The sequence below is a fragment of the Cyprinus carpio genome, chromosome B23 (assembly GCF_018340385.1).
Source record: "Cyprinus carpio isolate SPL01 chromosome B23, ASM1834038v1, whole genome shotgun sequence".
In the NCBI taxonomy this organism is placed as follows: Eukaryota; Metazoa; Chordata; class Actinopteri; order Cypriniformes; family Cyprinidae; genus Cyprinus; species Cyprinus carpio.
In genome coordinates, this window is record NC_056619.1 from 20231028 (window position 1) to 20250773 (window position 19746).

Genomic DNA, 19746 nt, shown 5'->3' on the forward strand with positions numbered 1-19746 from the left:
AAAAAAAAAAAAAGGACTTGACTATTTTTTTCTGCCTTTCTTTCATAGATAACAGCAATAATAGCATTAGAAATATCCTACTACTGTAACTAAAGAGCTTACACATATTGGAGGACTAACCAATACAGAAAGCTAAAAAATGATTTTGGTAATTACCAGTACTGTTAGTTAAGAGCAGCAGTGGCACAAACCTTACAAAATTGGTTAAAAACCTTACATAAATTTGTTTTAATAAATTTGTTAATCACTGTAGGCAATATAGTTTAAACCTCTAGATCAAAAAATTCAAATTATAAATAATAAAGATAATTAAGATGAATAAAAACACAGTAAAGTATTGCAGGAACACGCGACTCATGCATTTTGCTCACAGTCAGTCTCTCACTGTCATTTCTTTATCCTGTAAAAGCGTCTGACATTTATATTCAGACAATTACACGTGCTGTCCCTTCACAGTTTCTAGTACTCTCATAAATTACTCTCACTGCATGTTGACTCTTAAACATAAATTTAATGTTCAAAAACAAATATTTCAGCACAGTGAATGTTTTTGCGCTGAATAGTGTCTCCCTCTCTACTATGTTCCGTCTGTTTAACGCTCATGCCTGCGTTAATTTGTGACATTTGTGACAAGGATATGACCATCAACTGAAAGTTTTTTGCACTGAGGACACACACACCTATCTGTCAAAGTGACTGACAGGGCAAGCCATGACACTAATGCATCAGCTTGAAGCTTAAAATAAAGATTTCATGTTTTGGGCATCCTGGATCACCTACTTTTCCTGGAGGAGTTCATTCTGTTTCCTCCACTATTTTTAGATGCATTTTTGTCCATAGAAATGCTTTATTCGGTGCTGTAATTTGATGCGACCAGCTGAAGTTGGACGTGCACTGTGGGCAGACCCAACTAATCAATAATGTGAATCGTTGTCGATGATTTTCATTATAGATAATAATCGATTTTATCGATTAGTTGTTGCAGCCCTAGTTTCAAGTGTTTGTGATTCAGGTATTTATAGTAGGGGTGTACATGTGTGAGTGTAGTTGTCAGGTCAGTTCACATGGAGTTGAGGAGTCTGATGACTCGAGGGAAGAAACTGTCCCGCAATCTGACCATGAGGGCCCGAATGATTCTGTACCTTCTTCTGGATGGCAGGTGGGTGAAGAGCTGGTGTAAGGGGTGTGTGGGGTAGTTAGTAATCGTGATGGCTTTCCGAATGCAGTGAGTGGTGTAAACGTCTGTGATAGAGGGGAGAGGGACTCAAATGATCTTTTCAGCTGTCCTCACGATCCGCTGCAGAGTCTTGCGATCTGTGTTGGTCCAATTCCCAAACCAGGTAGTGCTGCACGCTGCCGGTACATGTACAGTCAGACAAAACAACGCGCACAGTTATCAAAGGCACAAGTGCACGTACAGTCATGGGAAACAATGTGTTCGGCAGTTAAAGACACAACGCGTCTGTGGAATCAGTGTGCTCAGTAATAAAAGAGGCAGGGCGGCGTTTCTGTTATTTGGTTTGTGACATCCTTTATGGGAAATGCCAAATCGCCAGAACACCGGCGGAAGGCTGCTCACAGCGCTTGGTCACGTGTCGCACCAGATCCGTTTTCGGAACCGAAACTTAGAAATTGCTTACGGTTCCGATTCTTTTCAAATAACAGAACCGGTTCTGAATAAGAACCAGTTCTCGGTTCCCAACCCTACATATAACCATTTACATGTTCAAAATTTCTGCCAAAGATTTTGGCTGATTTCTTTTTTTAATCTGAAATTTCTGTACATCCCTAGTATTGTCGTAGTTTAATAGTCCTTCATTGTTTTGTCATTTTCCTAGAGAGAAAATTAACAACAACAACAAAAAAGATTGCTCGCTAGTGAAACATTCAGTAGCAGATTTAACTAGAATACAGTAGTTTTTCTGTTTGATTGCATCCTGTTTTCATGATAACAGCAGTGTTTGATTAGTGGATATCTTTATAGAAAATCCATATATATATATATATATATATATATACATACTATATATATATATATATATACACACACACACAAACACACACACACACACACACACACACACACACACACAAACACAATTTTTTATCAACGCTAGAGCGGTTGGTCTGCTTTGAATGGTTTTTACATAAATATAATTTGCTCTATGGATATTTTTGAAAGCCATTTTCTTTTGGAACCCTTCTGTTATGTCTGGCTGTTCATCCAAACCCCCCACAGAACAAAGCACTGTGGGTACTTTTGTGCATTAGCTAATTTTTTAGAAAGAAGGGCAATCATTCAAAACATTACAATCCTGAATTCACCAGACGACTCTTAAAAACTTATTTATGTTTGACAATACAAAAATAACACTTTTGACCGTTAAACCTGCAGATGGCTTGTGACTAATTCTCTCCCAGCATGCTTTGTGCTAGATTTAAATAGGGATTTGGAACGATAATCTCACAAGGCCGTCCCAGTGTGTGAGGTATCGTGTAGCGCAGCAACACGCCATTGAGCTCAGATCGTTAGATCAAGTGTGCGTGATTTACGCGTGTAAGTGTTTGTGTTAGCTAGTTTCCTCTTCTGTCCCTCTTGAGTCTCACAGGTTTTGTACCAGCTGTCGGTAAGTGCCAGTCGTAGGTGCAATGATGGCAAAGAGGCGAGTGCTTTGAGGTTATACAAACGATGTTGGCACCTGGGTAATGAGCTTCCCCCTGGGGACGTCTCATCTGCCAGTCAGAGCACAGAAGAACATCTGTACATGAGTACTTGAGTTTTGTGTGTCTTTGTTGGTAGTGTATGACCTTGTTCTTTCACTAAAACAGCCGAGCCAAAAGCAGACTAAAGCATCTCTTTAAAGTCGACATGAAATGGTGTTTGCAACCCTTTTTACTTTTGTAATGAGATTTTTAATTTTTTTTTCGAGTGAAACGAATGAAAAAAAGTGGGCGTTTCTTGACAGAATAGAGCCAGATGGCTGGAATTGAAAGGTTGACACATAAGGAGACTTAAAGTCCAATGTAAAGTTGTTGCAGATTTTTTTGATGAAAGATTCAGAAGTCTAAATTTTTCAAAATAACCGAATCAAATTCTGTGGTTGGTGGAAAATGTTAGGCCCAATTTGAAAATCGCTGGATCCGCTGTCAAATAGGCCACTCCAGACTTGTCCACAAGTTTTTGTTAATGGGTGAAGATCATCCTTTATGACACTTATGTCAGAGTTCATTATCTCTAAAGCATATTTTGATGCACTGTGATGTCTTGAACTTCTCTTTACTTTTTAGTTGACTTTTATGAAAAGATTTTCAGACCAGCTTTTAAAGCGATAGTCCACCCAAAAATGAAAATTCTGTCATTAATTACTCACCCTCATGTCGTTCTAGACCTGTAAGACCTTCATTCATCTTCGGAACACAAATTAAGATATTTTTTCATGAAATCCGAGAGCTTTCTAACCCTGTATAGACCGCATCATAACTACCAAGTTCAAGGTCCAGAAATGTCAGTCTTCGACACACATTCACAAGGGTACCATGACATAGACAGTTTGCTGTCTTTTAAGGGTCAGAAAGCTCAAAAATATCTTACTTTGTGTTCCAAAGATAAATTAAGGTCTTACCGGTTTGGAATAAATTGAGGGTGAGTAATTAAAAACAAGAATTTTCATTTTTGGGTGAACTATCCCTTTAAAGTTTTTATTGAAGACTAACTTTTTTAAAAACTTTTATAAATGTTTTTTTTTTTTTACTTTATTTTTTGTTTTATATTGTTTATTTATTTATTACTTGTTACTTATTTATTACTTTATAATTACTTTTTCTATTTTTCACTTGGTTCTCGCCTTGAATATACAGTAGCTGTAATAGCTGGCATGGTGCTAAATTATTATCAATCAGTCAATTGAAATAACATGCACTGATGAATTGTACACAGAAAGACCAGGGAAGGGAGTAAAAAAAATTTGATCACTTTTGATTTCCAGTGGAGTTAAAATTTGAAAGATTAGAAATTGCTAATCCCTTCTTTCCTAGTTTTTTGCATACATACAGTTTGTTGTGTTCATCGAATACACTTGTTGGCAGTTATATTTCTTAGAGCTTTAGCAAGCGTTTTTGCTTTTCTACCTGCGTGAAGCTGATGTTTTAATCCTGGTTTTAATCCCTGAGGGTAAGGCAGCCTTCAGACCCCCGACTCCTGGAGCATGACAAGGCCAGCGTTTAATCCCCACCCGCCTCACGAGCCTCGAGCGGTTCAGGATCCCTCTGTCATTCGCCTCTCCAACACAAGGAGCCGTGAGACAGCCATGGCCCCGTGGCCATCCTGCCCCATTCCCAAACGAGGAGTGCAGTGGATCTGATAACTCAAATTGAAAACGCCTGCTGAGGAACTGCGATCCAGCCAAGGCGAACTACCGAACCTACAGGGCTGTTAAGAAACTCAGCTGGACCTGTCAGTCAGGGATATAGACTAGGCAGCGCAGATGAGGAGGGGTGGATTGGGTACACCACAAAATGTTTGCTAATGCTGAAGTTCACTGCATGAAATTGTTGGTTATTCAAAGCGAATGAATCCCACAAAGAAATGTCCGGGTCAAATTTCATACCAAAATCAAAATAAATTTATATTTATATATATATATATATATATATATATATATATATATAATTATTATTATAATATATAATATACACACACACTTTATTAGGTATACCTGTTCAACTGCTCGGTAATGAAAATATCTGATCAGCCAATCACATGGCAGCAACTCAATGCATTTAGCCATGTAGACATGGTCACGGTGACCTGCTGAAATTCAAACAAAGCATCAGGATGCTGAACAAAGGTAATTTAAGTCCTAGTGCAGGGCTCCAGACTCATTCTTCCCACTGGTCACTCTTTTGCGACTAACTTTCTCAGCTGGTCGCACGACCACATGATTTGGTCGCAATTTGTTTTTGTTTTTCACTACAACATGGGATTAATCAATGCATGCTGATGTACTTTTATCATAGTTTATAGTTATATGGAAACGAAAGTGGTTAACATTCCACCCGTTCATTTTTATCAGTAATATTATTTGGGATTTGAATTTTGTGAACGGGAGTTCCTCTTTTGCGGTGTTATAAGCTGGGCTTCGGATGCCTTAACTTTCAAATTCATGATCTTGTGCCATGTTTTATGAGAAAAGATAACTGTCTAATTTGCTTACTTACATCTACACACATTTCACTTTTTACAGGGTGTCCGCGGGGTCTTAAAAAGTAAATTTTGTATCATCTTTTCATTTTTATATTTGTCCGAATAGTGGGGTTCTGTGTAGTTTATTTATGGAATCCCGCTAGATTGATGCCATCTGTTACGGCGCTCACTGATTGACTGCGCCACTGCATGATAGCTCGGGGCTTGTTGATCCTGCTCTTGCTAAATTTCTGACCATTACCCGTATTCCCGTACTGTCCCGCAAACATTCTAATATTGTATATAATGTTCATGTATCAGGGTACCGCTATTAATATGTGGAGTATTCAAATCCTTTTTGAATGAGCACTCGCAATCGCAGTTCTCTTTCACTTTTGATTTTGAGCGCGCACTGTGTGAAGGGAGCACATCTTAGATAAAAGATATTTGTCAATGAGCTCGGGATCTGTTTAGGAGCAAATCCTCCAACATCTTGTGAGTTATCTCTCCTTACTTTTGACCCGTGATCAGTCAAATGTGACTTCTGCAGCTCGTGTTGGATGCAGGGTTGTTGTTGTTGTTGTTTTCAACGAAATTGGGCTGCTTTTAAACTGTTGCCGTGGGTTGATTTTCCCCAGTGGGTTAAAGGTTTGAAATATTGCATAAATTACATTTGGTTGAAATGCTTGTACTGAAACATTTTGCATTCTTCCTGTAATAAAACTGCTAAATGTTTTGGGCCACACTAGTAGGAAGAATTTGAGCTGTGATTATGATAAATGTGCATAACAGTGACTGTAAAATATATATTTTAGGGATAGAAATTAAATTTTTATATTTGGGACATGGTAATTGCACTACTTTGGGCTGTTTTTTACTGCCATGGGCTTGGGCATGTACAATTAAAATTATGTGATACTTGTGATCATTATTTTACCTTCCATGATCATTCAGACACGATCAGGTGCAGTACTGACACTCTGTCAAGTCTGCATCAAATCAAGCACTCTGTAATCACAGGTAAACTGTCTGATCACTCAGATGTTTGTCATGAGAAGTGTTCCATAAAAGAGCTATGGTTTGCAGACAGTTATAAGAGTTGATTTTACAAATACATCTTTTGAATATTGAATATACTGTGTGAACTCATTGCCCCGTTAGTTCGGAGAGCTTTATTTTATTTCCTTATTAAGTTTTGTCATTTGTTTTGTTTATTGGTCTAATTCTTGTTTTTTGGATTGCATTGGTTAGTCACTCAATTAATTCTCTTGTGCTTCTCCCTGCCCCCCCCCCTTCTGAATCATGTTGTATTGATAAGGGGTTATCACAAAGTATGTCTGTTTATTTGTGCTATCTTACAATCAATGTATGGTAAATGTAAGTTATAGAGTCGCCGATGTAACCGGTTAAAACTTGGAATGGTGATGAGGCCTTAAAATGTATTGAAAGAGTCTTTAAAAAGGTCTTAAAAGGTAAAAAAATTAACTTCATGATTCCTGTATATACCCTGTTTTAAAACTAAAGCAAAATATAGATTCATTGTTGTTCTTAAAAAAAAAAAGTAAAACTAAACTTGCTGGCGGTGACAGTGCTTGCATGTTTTTGCCCACAAGAATACCAACATTCACCCTCTCTGGTTTAAGAAGTGGTCTTTTACTTTGCTTTAGCTTCATTTCCTCAATGTTTGCATCATTTTTGCTGCGCGCACCTACGCGCTTGTGCTGACGCGGCGAGTATAAACCAGGCTCTACACTCGAAGCACTGCACAGTTTAAACGAGTAGCGTGGTATCGTTATGCTTTCAATTTCGTTTGATGTTTCTCATATGCAACAGAAATGGCAGCACTTATGAGTGTGTAAAAATGCAGCAGCACATTAGATTAGAACGGCGATTAATTTACTTGTACAATAAGCGGTTTAAAACGTACATTCTCCCATTCAGTTTCAAGCATCCAGATGGTATAATCACACATCTTGTGGAGCGCTTTAGGAGTATGCATTTATTTGTCTTTTTATCTCTCTGGAAACGGAGCGTAAATGTGGACTTCAAAGATTTCTTATCCTCTTGCGCCCTCTATATGACCAGCAACTAGTCGACCTCGAGCTTAAAGTGTCATAGAAGAGCATTAAAGTCCACTAGTTGGTGCAACCCCTACTGGGTGTCACTTTTGTAAGCTAAAAACAGGAAACTGAAGCTAAAATTCACTGAAATTGACAATAGAAGATTGGAAAAAGGTTGCGTGGTCTAATGGCTCTAAATTTCTGCTGTGACATTTGGATGGTAGGGTCAGAATTTGGCGTAAACGACATGAAAGTATGGATCCATCCTACCTTGTATCAATCTTTTAGGCTGCTGCTGGACGTGTAATGGTATGAGGGATATTTTCTTGGCCCATTTTGTACCAATTAAGCATTGTTTAAACACCTACCTGAATATTTTTGATCACTGATTCATTCAGGAATGCTTCTGCTGCATGTGGCTCATAGACATGTAACAGTTAATCATGCTGTGGCTTTATTTTAAATCTCATTTAATATATGAGATAAAACGGATAACCAGCCAGAATCATTATTAGGTGCAAGAGCTGTTCTTGAATTCCTCAGTTTATTTTTGTTCCACCAAAAATAATAACTAAAAATAGCATACAGTTTTGGAACAACATGAGGGTGAGTAAATAGTGACACAGTTTTTATTTTTAGTTGAACTGTCTCTTTAAGAGAATGAAGCAAAGAAAAAGAAGAGTAGGAAATGCATCTGGTCAGCGTCATGGTTGGTCTCCCTTCCCAGTAAACGTCCCTGCTCTATGGCAGCCAATTATATAGCCTTAGCCAAGCATTTGTTGTTGTTCTTTTTTTTTCTTCTGCGATGGATGTTGTTTGCGGTCTCTCAGAGGAAAGGCCCTCATTAGAGGAGCTGTTGGCTGGAAGGGTGGGTGGAAGTGTGGGACGACTAGACTGTGGGTCATGAGTCTTGCTTTAGCACAGCCACAGTGCAGTACATGTTTATAAGTCTTGTGCAACCCAAATAAAAGTAAAAACCAGCAGGGTTTTTTCCCCCCACAAGAAATATTTTTTCACACATTCCAGATGTTTCAGGTTTGAATTTTGATGATAATTATCTTGTGGCATTCTCTTCTCACCATCCTCTCCTCGCTTCATTTATTCAGATGAATGAAGAACTTTCTTTGACCATGATGAGTCATCGTCATCATGGGTAATTTATGTACTTCTTGCAGTTGCTTTGCTTTGAGAGTTTTGCATAGGAATTTTAGACTTTTATCTTAACTTTTTCTTCTGTAATTGGGGGTGATGTGGCCTAGTAAGAGCTGGGCTTTAACTGAAAGGTTCCATCCCAAAAAAGAAAGCTTGTGAAAGAATGTTAAAAAAATGCTGCTTTGTAAAATGTAATATTCTTATTGCCGTACAGAAGTTTTAATGTAGACTTGTTTTTAGTTCCCATTAATCTCAGTGGTGATTAGCATTACCAAAAAAAAAAAAAAAAAAAATTCACTGTAATACAATTTCCCCAATCTAAATAAAAATAAATTAATCACCATGATGTAGAATGCTAGGGCTGTCAATTTAATGGCTGTGTTTTGTAATACTTAAATTAACATTAATATTAAGACATTAAAAATATGTTGAAAGTTTAGCACTGATCACAGGAATAAATTACATTTTAAAATACAGTATATTCAAATAGAAAGCTGTTATTTTAAATAATAAAAATATTTCACAATATTACTGCTTTCCCTGTATTTTAAAACAAATAAACGCAGGCTTGGTGAGCAGAGGAGAATTCTTAAAAAAAAAAAATCATACTGTTCAAAAACTTTTGACTGGTAGTGGATACAGTATATATTTTTCTGTTTTGTTTTTGTATGTATTTATTTATTTAGTTATTTACCTTTCCTTCATTTTTTTTTTTTTGCATGTTTTTCGCAATGCCTATGTGGACTTCAAAGATTTCTTATCCTGTTGCACCCTCTATAGGACCAGCGACTAATTGACCTCAAGCTTAAAATGTCATGGCAAAGCATTAAAGTCCACTAGTTGGTGCAACCCCTACTGGGTGCCACTTTTGCTGTATTTTAAAACAAATAAATGCAGGCTTGGTGAGCAGAGGAGAATTCTTAAAAAAAACATTAAAAATCATACTGTTCAAAAACTTTTGACAGGTAGTGGATACAGTATATATTTTTTTCTGTTTTGTTTTTATATGTATTTATTTAGTTAGTTAGTTATTTACCTTTCCTTATTTTTTTTGCTTGTTTTTCGCAATGCAAATGTGGACTTATTATAAAATAATATTTTAAATAAAATTAAATATTATTTAATAAATAATATTATTTTATGTCAATAATATTAACATCGACATTCTTAATATATTTTACTTTATTATTATTATGTAATATTAATAGAGACAGCAACAATTTTTTAAAATTCTTTATTAAATATTTATTATTTATTACCTTTCATCTGAAATATTATTACAAAATAATATAATATTTTGTGATTTTTCATTAAAAAAATTCACAAAAGTCAAAACTTTCATTGAAGTAAAACAATTGAAAGTGGGGGGAAACTCGCATTATGAAATAAATGTTTTTCTCCAATGCATGTTGGCTACCATTATTGGCACCCCTAGAAATTCTTATGAGAAAAATATCTCTGAAGTATATTCATATTTACATTTTTAAGAACACCAGGTTGATTATGAACATGAAATTGTCCAGCCATGACTTCCTGTTCCACGGGATTATAAATATGAGGAACAAAAATGCCAAATTCCCTTAATCATCTATCACAAGGAGTAATACCAACAAATATAGTTCTGATGTACAGAACAAGATTGTTGAGCTTCACAAAATAGAAAGCGGCTGTAAGAAAATAGCTAAAGCATTGAAAATCCCCATTTTCACCATCAGGGCAATAATTAAGAGGTTACAATCAACTAAAGAGGTTACAAATCTGTTTGGAAGAGGACATGTCTATATCGTCCTAATGCATGGTGAGAAGGAGAGTTTGAGTGGCTAAAGACTCTCCAAGGACCACAGCTGGAGAATTGCAGAGAGTATAGTTGAATCTTGAGGTCAGAAAGCCAAAAAATAAAATATCAAACAGCCCCTACATCACCACATGTTGTTGATATGGGTTTCAAGAAAGAAAAAAAAGTACCCCAGGTCCACATTTAAATATACTGCTGGATCTATAATGCTTTGGGCCTGTTTTTCTGCCAGAGGGCCTGGATGTCCTATTCAGATACATGGCATCATGGATTTTATCAGATACCAACAGATAAAAAATCTAAACCTGACTGCCTCTTTAAGAAATCTTATAATGGACCATGTTTGGATCAAGACAATAATCTAAAACAAACATCAAAATCAACACAAAAATGTGTCACTGAGCACAAAATGAAGCTTCTGTCATGGCTGTCTCAGTTTCCTGACCTGAACCCTGTAGAAAATTAGTGGAGTGAACTTAACCAAAGAAGCACCAACTTGGAGCTGGCAAGCTGAAGTATCTGGAGATATTCTGGATGAAGGAATGGTCTCTGCAAACTCTTCAGGCATTTATTTCATAATGTGAGTTTCCCCCACTTTCCATTTTTTTACTTCAATGAAAGGTTAAAATTATTTAAATAATTTTTTGAATGAAAGATCAAAAGGATAAACAATGCAGATTTATTTTCACAGCCACCTTTGCTCATATTTACCAAGGGTGCCAATATTAGTGGGCAGCACTGTATGTATATGAGTAGGAGTGGCTTAGTAGGAGTACCAAAAGTTGAATTAAAGTGCGGATTTGTGATTTTTAGTTCTGCACCGTTGCTTCGTGACCTCCTGCCTTGAGGACATGTCAGACAGCTCCTGCATCCAACAAACCCTCACCTTGTCACACCAGAGTAACATCTCCTCTCTACACCTGTCTCCACGCGGCAGGCCGAAGGTTATGGAAGCGCGTGTGACTGTTGAGCTCCACGCGCTGATTGACTAGAGGCGAGAGAAGTGACTCCTCAGCACTTCAGAGACCGTTACCCCGGAGAGAGGTGCAGAACTCTGGCCCGCCGGTCTAGCAAACGCGAACCCGACCACGGAAGTAATTATCAGCTTTGTCAGATCCCTCCGAGCCCATCTCTCCTCTTTTCTCTCTCTCTCTATCTCTTTCTTCCTCCCATCCTCCTCTCGCCCTGTCAAGTTTAAGTGGGGCCTATCGCTGTGAAAAAACGCTGGCCCCTACAGGTGAGATTGGACGGGAGAGTGGAGGGATGTGGTCGAGGAGGAGAGGAAGCCCATGCTCAGTCAATTGAAAAGCTGTCAGAGTGCAAGCGAGCCCTTGGAAGGAGAGTCGACGAGATAAGACGAGTTTCTCATCTGCCAGCTGAGCTCGTGCGAGGTCAAGGCAACGGTGGTCTAATCTAGTTAATTTCAGACCCTCAGTTCAGAAAACATGTCGAGCCGAACTCTGAGCTGATAAAGCCTCGTGACCTACGTGTTATATCAAGTTTGATTTTGTGTTTTGTGTTCTCCTCTAGCTATTATTTGTTTATCTTGCTTTCTCAAGCATTCAGACGGTAATCCGAGTTGGAGTCGCTGCTCGCAGAGATTTCCATAGTGCGGTAATTCCAAAGTCTTGTTTTCTCTTATCAACGAGAGCTGATTGGAAATAATTAAAGAGGGAGCGGAAGCTAAACCTCGGCGCGGTCTTTGGTATCTACCAATTTTCAGCTAGCGCGGCTCCTTAGCATCAGAATAATGAGCTTGTCTCTTCAAGTTACGAGCACATGCTCCTACACACAGAATGTGTTTTAAGCTAATTTAATCTTTTGTAGTTGCTTTTTTCTTTGCATTTCATTTCCATATTTTTTGAATTGCGCTTTGTGCGTTTCCGCCTCGGAAAGGTTTCTGAAGTCGCGCTTTGTTCTGTAGCACTCTGCTTCGTTAAGGAGATTACAAATAATAGACGAAATTCTGGTAATTAGCATTTAATCTTTAAGCGCGGTGTTATTTATTTACAGATGTGAAATGAGGAAATGAGTGTCCCTTAAACAGGCACGGCTTGTGCTCTTCAAAGCAGAGCAGTTCGTAAGCAGCTCAGCTAATATTTTTATTAAAGACCTCACCTTCAATTTGGTTCAATTCAGTTCAGCCCGGGTTTGAGCAAGCCAATTTTCTGCTTCAGACTGCTTTAATAAAACCCTCTGCTCTATCAGAAGCCTTTGCCATTCCTGATGAAGGCAGTTTATTTTAAATTAAAGGAGAGTTTCTTATCTGCTGGAGCAAAGAATGTGACTACAGTAGTTGTTCTTCCTTTCGCGGGGTAATTAAAACAAAAAACGGTTTCGGCGGCTGATAAAAATACGGGATCTGATACGTGGCGGCCTTCTAACGTGTGCAGATGTGCTATTGATGGAAGTTTATTTCCTTCACCCTTCTCCTTTCGGCCACATCTGGGTTTCCCGAACGACTATAAGATGCACAACCCTGTTTGAAAGGGGATCGACAGATTGGCTTATCTCTCTGTGTCAGAATGATGGCAATTCTTGATGATTTAATTGAACTTGCAAGTGAAACCTAAACCAGATTGAGCCTTTAAATCACCTTTCAATTAAGCAGGATGTCAGGCAATCGTCTGAAAGCCGCAGTTGCGGTGAAGCTGGTGGTGGATTCGTGGATTCACTTTGCTTGATCAGTCCAGTGATATTCGACATGACATCTGACTAGCCAAGCTTTCGTCAGCTTGACGGCCCAAGTAATTAGCTTGATTGGATAAATTGCACTATAAAGCCCTGTTTTGTTGGTTTAGGATATGTTTTGAACAAAGATATAGTACTTTCCCGCAAACATTATCCATTTTATCAGTCAAGCCATCAGTAGTCAATCAATTTTTTTTGTGGTGTGAAGCCAAAGTAGCTCAGTCTTTTAAAGTTTAAATTTAATGGTATTGCTTTAGATATGTTTACATTGAATGCAACATGCATTATTAGAGCTATTTGACCTGTTGTGTGAATAACTTGATTGGGCAATAGAAATAATGAAAATGAAAGCTAATTTTTTTTTTATTGTTTTAGATTATGCTTTTTAGTAAAGGTAGTTGGGCAAATAAATACATTATTTTATATATAGTTTTGTTTTATTGGTTTAGAGTATGTACTGAATGTACATTATCAGAGTCAGTCATTTAACCTTTTAACCAAAGCAGAATGATTGCATGCTATTAGTTTGGTGTGACATTGTTAGAACTATTGTAAATTTGGCTGTTTGACTATATAAATCTAAAGTTTGTACTTTTTTAGTTTATTTTAGTTTTCTTTCTTTATTTATTTATTTATTTATTTTTTAATTTATTGCATACATGATCTGATTCAGTAATTGCAATAAACAATTCTACAGTGTGTTCTACAATCTTTTTTTTGTGCATTATTAGTTTGATGTGAGAACTAGTTAGTCAATCTTTTGTTAACTTGACCACCAGGTTGATTAGCTAGATGGATAAATCTCTTTATTAAACCTTTTGTGATCGCTGTTTTATTTTATTTGTTTAAAATGCATTTTGATTGGCACATACATTATCCCAACCCAAACTTGCATTTAAAAAAAAAAAAAAATTGACAATAGCTTTCAAATTTACTCTGAGGATGATTAGCATTATTGGGTATATTGCTCTAAAAACACTCATTTTTGGCTTTTAGTACAAATTTCTTGTACAGATCTCAGTGCATTCATTATCTGAGTTAATAACCGTCATTTAAACAGTCATTTCAACAATGGCCATTCGTATTCTTGTTATTAGTTTGAGTGAAGGTGTTGTCTGAAGTGAGGATGAATGAAAGGTTATTTGTGGCTCTTTTTTGCCTGCAGGGTCTACTGTACAGATGTACCGAGGAGTTTGTTGGGTCTGTTCACCCCCTCCACCTCCTTCCCACTCGCTGGGTTATTTATCATAGTTGTTCTAGTCACTGCCACTCTTGACACTGGTGTTATTAATGAATATCCACTCTGCCGGTAATTCAGTTTAACCTGTCTCCCCATATTCATTCATTCTACTAAACCATCCACAGGAAGAGCGGAATTGGGGAGGGGTGGGAGGGAGAGAGGAAATGAGTGAGTCGTGCAACTGTATTTTACAGCTGAGTCTGTTTTTTGGTTGCGCTTCGTATAAAATATTTATTATCACTGCATGCAGGATGTGTACAACAGTATCCCTCTGCTTTTGCAGTTAAATGAGGTTAGATAAACACTGCCTGCATAGTTCCCTCTCACTGACCTTTGACCTTTTTCACAGGCCACGTAACGTGGAGCCGGTGTGTTCGAACCTGCAAGCTCAGATCCTGAACTGCTATAGAGAGAACCGTGAGCAGACGCTTCAGTGCTCAGATCTGGCCAAAGAGTACATGCAGTGCATCAATGCAGCTAAGAAGGTAAGAAACCATAAGATGTAGGAGTAATGTTTTTGTTTAGAAGCATTTGTGACCTCAGTTAAACTATTAGGGGGTGCAGTCAAAGTTCATTTATGTACTATAATGTTAAAAGGTTAGTTTATCCAAAAATCATAATTAGCCTGTGTTTTACTCACCCTCGAGACATCCTAGGTGTATATGACTTTCTTCTTTCAGTAAGCAAAGTTTCCTTACTTTGGCAAAGGTAAACCAGTCTCCTCTTGGTTTTTATTGAAATCCTCCCAAATTTTTTTTTGCAAATCCTCGGTTTGTACTTCTAATTCGCGACCGGTGTTTTGTTTTGTTCTCTCTCCGCATTCGTCACTAATCATGCAACGCCCGACATCTTGCGTCATCCGCCTGAATGGCTTCCGCGTACGACAGATACTGGAAGTAAGAGAAAAGTGTTTATTACGTTTGAAATATGGATATTTTTCTTACAAAAACGCATGCATTCACTACAGAAAGCTTTTATTCGGCCCCCGGAGCCGTGTGCGGCCCATTTTATTATGGATGTGCATGCTTTATTTGATGACTTGTGGACTGTAACACCCACTGACTGCAATGGTAGAGCTTGGAATAGCCAGGACAATTTTTAATATAACTTTGACTGGATTCGTCTGAAAGAAGAAAGTCATATACACCTGGGATGTCTCGAGGGTGAGTAAAACACAAGCCAATTTTAATTTTTGGGTGAACTAACCCTTTGAAATGTCAGTTCAACATACTTGTCAAATAGGCAATGAAAAATGATTTAAAAATTAGCAAAAAAAAAAAAATCTTATAATATAAAATACTAATAAGAAATATAAATATAGCACTAACATGCTTTATAATTACTATAGTTTAAAAATTTTATCTAGTTATATGAAAAGGTATTCAATTGTTTATTGAAATGTGAATATATATATATATATGAAATATTAATCAAATGTTCATGATATTCACAATTATTTGAATCAATTTTAACTAATGATTTATTAAGTATTTATATAATATTTGTCAATTTTTAGCTGAACTTAAAATTAATAAATATAAAAAATATAATGTAAATATACTAATAAAATAAAATACTGTATAAAAACTTAGTTATTTAAAAAAAATATTATGCTTAACATATCGATTTTAAATATGAATGTTCATAATTATTTGAGTGCTTTGTAACTCATGTTTAGTTAAATATTATAATTTTTGGTTTTGTTAATTTAATCAAAATTACTATGATGTGTTAACAATAAACTGTTGAGAGTTTGTGTGCTCTAATGTAAAAAAGGTTGTATGAATTTTATTACGGTTTATACAGTAACAAAAAAAAGCTTCCGTTGCTAGAAGGCGTTCCTGAAGCCCTATTGGTAGAGCAATGGCACTAGAAACACCAAGATCATGGATTTAATTCATTGGGGACACAAAAACTGATGAAATTTATCCCTTGAATGCACTGCAAGTCGCTTTGGATAAATGCATCTGCCAAATGCATAAATAAAAATGTAAATGGCCATTGGCATCCACATTGAATTGCAGCACATTTGCATAGAGTTAATCTCTCGCCAATGGTCTGTAGCTCATGTCGCCTGAAACCTTGTTGAAAGTGAGTCACTTTCTAGTTATTTTATTGTTATAAATCGCTGTCAGTGTGAACGTCTCCTAAAGATCAGAAAGAGAGGCTGGAAAATTTTAATTGTTACTGACACAGAAACATTGATTAACATAATATTTGGACTTAAAGGTACAGTTCAACAAAATTGGTAATCATAATAACTGTCCTGTTGTTCCAAACCTGCATGTTTTTTTTCTTCTGTGGAACACAAAAATATTGTTTTTCAATGGAATCCAATGTTGACTAGACCCGAATATTCTTTAAAGTATCTTAATTTCCACATCCTTCATTTGTGTGTATTCTACAATAGAATAAAACCATACAGGTTTGGAATGAAAACATCAGGGTGAGTCAGTGATATCATGGGTGAACTATCCTGTTAAAAATAAAAACCTGGGTTCTAGTCACCGGTCTTTTCTCAGACTTTACGATCGCTGCGTTCTTTCTTGTTGGTCCGTGCACCCTTGCTGCAGCATTGTAGGTAAAGGTGTCCCTTTCAAGGTGTTAATTCTCCTGGAGTTTTACTTTTAATGTTCAGTTGTAGCCAGGCAACAGCAGAATAATGGCTCCACTCCATCACACCCCCAGTCGCAAGGAGAAGAGAGAGAGAAAGAGAGTGTGTGTGGATGGGATGCTGGCTCACTAGTACACACTGCACTCAGGGAGTGTGTGATAATCTCTGCTATGGCAACGGCTAGCAGTACCAGGATGTGGATCTGGTGTGCCGCGTGCTGCTGCCGGCGGGTTATCGCTCTCACTTCCTCATTCCCCTCACCTCCACTCATCCGTGCTGTATTGTAACTGTTGAATGCAAGTGTCGACTGTTGATTTGAACTCCGTTTAATTGCTATTACTTAGCAGCACTGGTACTCGGTACGAGTTGAAAACGTCCTTGATGTTTGGCCAGTTTTTTTTTTTTTTTTTTTTTTTTTTTCTCGCCTTGAGTCTTTCTGAATTGAGAATGTTGATAAAAGGATTTTCAATGCAGTTTGATCAAGCAATTTTGTGTGTGTGCAGTTTCATGCTGCGTCTTTGTCCAACTTTTCACATAAGCAGGGAATAGCTGTTGCTACAAAAGCAGGAGGTGGTAAACACAAAATACAGATCAATGGTATGCGTTTGGCTAATCGAACATCGCTCTCTATGTGCACAAAGCCTTGGGATATTTGTTCACTTTGTGGGCCAGAGGCAAGAGTGTACAGTATGTCTATATCTGCTTGAAAGAGAGTTTGGCTTTTAATGTGGCTTTCCCTTTTTTAAAAATTGAGTGAGCATGAAATCAAAATTGACCATTAAAAAGTGTGAGGTTAAGGAAGTGAGCCATTGGACAAAATTGGAAATGTATTTACTCACCTTCATGTTCCATACCTGTTACTTGCATGACTTTTTTTTTTTTTTTTTTTTGTGAGCACAAATATAGTTTAGCAAAATGTTATTGTTCTTTTTCATACAGTTCTACAGCAGAGGAGAAGATTTTCAGTGATTTTAATGACTTAAATTCATTATTTTCTTCACAGAAAGGTATCATATTTATTGCATTCTATGCATAAAAACATAAAATATCGTCTTATCTTATGTTTACAGAAAATGCCAAATAGAACAGGTTATTAATAACATGAGGGTGAGTATATGATGACAGAGGTTTCTCTTTTTGAGTGAATAATTCATTTAAATGACAGACATGTCAGTTTATATTATATGTAACACTTGCTGAGGTGAGTCACCTCTAGATAATATTTTTCTTAGCACAACATTTGTTACCTGTCAGTATTATAGAACAGACGTTGCTTGCTAGAGGTGTGAAATGTAACACAGTCAACCTTGTTATAATCAAGCTGCATATAATTAGACTCCAGCAATTAAACATACGCAAAGCTGTGGTATTGAAGACAATGATTTTGACTAAATATGGGTTTAGTACAAGGAAACTTATTTACATATAAGTTAAATGAGCTTGTGGTCAGATGTAGAGATTCTTGTTCTTTAAATTGATTAAAAATTGACAGTATAGACATTTCAAATTTTACAAAAGATTATTATATCAAATAAATGCTGTTCTTTTGAACATATTTATCAGGGAATCCTGAAAAATGCTAATTCTCACATAAAGCAGTACAATTGTAATAAAATATAATAATATAGTTGTAATAATAATAAGACATATATATATATACAGTATCTCACCGAAGTGAGTACACCCCTCACATTTTTGTAAATATTATATCTTTTCATGTGACAGCACTGAAGAAATGACACTTTGCTACAATGTAAAGTAGTGAGTGTACAGCTCGTATAACAGTGTAAATTGGCTGTCCCCTCAAAATAACTCAACACACAGCCATTAATGTCTAAACCACTGGCCACAAAAGTGAGTACACCCCTAAGTGAAAATGTCTAAATTGGGCCCAAAGTGTCAATATTTTGTGTGGCCACCATTATTGTCCAGCACTGCCTTAACCCTCAGTCCTCTTCCACTCCTCCATGACGACATCACAGAGCTGGTGAATGTTAGAGACCTTGCGCTCCTCCACCTTCCTTTAAGGATGCTCTACAGATGCTCAATATGGTTTAGGTCTGGAGACATGCTTGGCCAGTCCATCACCTTTACCCTCAGCTTCTTTTGCATGGCAGTGGTCATCTTGGAGGTGTGTTTGGGGTCGTTATCATGTTGGAATACTGCTCTGCGGCTCATTCTCCGAAGGGAGGGGATCATGCTCTGCTTCAGTATGTCACAGTACATATTGGCATTCATTGTTCCCTCAATGAACTGTAGCTCCCCAGTGCCAGCAGCGCTCATGCAGCCCCAGACCATGACACTCTCATCACCATGCTTGACTGTAGGCAAGACACACTTGTCTTTGTACTCCTCACCTGGTTGCTGCCACACACGTTTGACACCATCTGAACCAAATACATTTATCTTGGTCTCATCAGACCACAGGACATGGTTCCAGTAATCCTTGTCCTTAGTCTGCTTGTCTTCAGCAAACTGTTTGCGGGCTTTCTTGTGCATCATCTCTAAAAGAGCCTTCCTTCTGGGACGACAGCCTTGCAGACCAATTTGATGCAGTGTCTGGCATATGGTCTGTGCACTTACAGGCTGACCCCCCCCCCCCCCCCCCCCCCCCCCCTTCAACCTCTGCAGCAATGTTGGCAGCACTCATACGTCTATTTCCCAAACACAACCTCTGGATATGACGCTGAGCACATGCACTCAACTTCTTTGGTCGACCATGGTGAGGCCTGTTCTCAGTGGAACCTGTTCTGTTAAACCGCTGTACACTCCCTGACAAAAATCTTGTCGCCTATCCAAGTTGTAGGAACAACAAATAATAACTTGACTTCTAGTTGATCATTTGGAATCCGAAGTGGTTTATATGAAAGGCAAAGGCCTCTAGATTACGCTTATTTTACCAAAATAAAATCTTATCATGCCTTGATTTTTAATTATTTAATTAGGACAGAAAGGTCAGACTTTGCTTAGACAAAAGTCTTGTCACATCTTTAAAGGATTCAACCAATCACA

The 19746-nt window shown here is 37.4% G+C and overlaps 1 protein-coding gene across 3 annotated transcripts in view; it reads left to right on the forward strand.

Moving 5' to 3' along the window:
- Positions 1 to 19746, forward strand: part of chchd6a (coiled-coil-helix-coiled-coil-helix domain containing 6a) — a 74336-nt gene that overhangs the window by 30525 nt on the left and 24065 nt on the right. For all 3 annotated transcript variants that reach the window (XM_042750343.1, XM_042750342.1, XM_042750344.1), the window contains one exon: positions 14470 to 14605. In XM_042750343.1, the coding sequence (XP_042606277.1) occupies positions 14470 to 14605 (136 nt within the window). The remainder of the gene's footprint in view (positions 1 to 14469; positions 14606 to 19746) is intronic.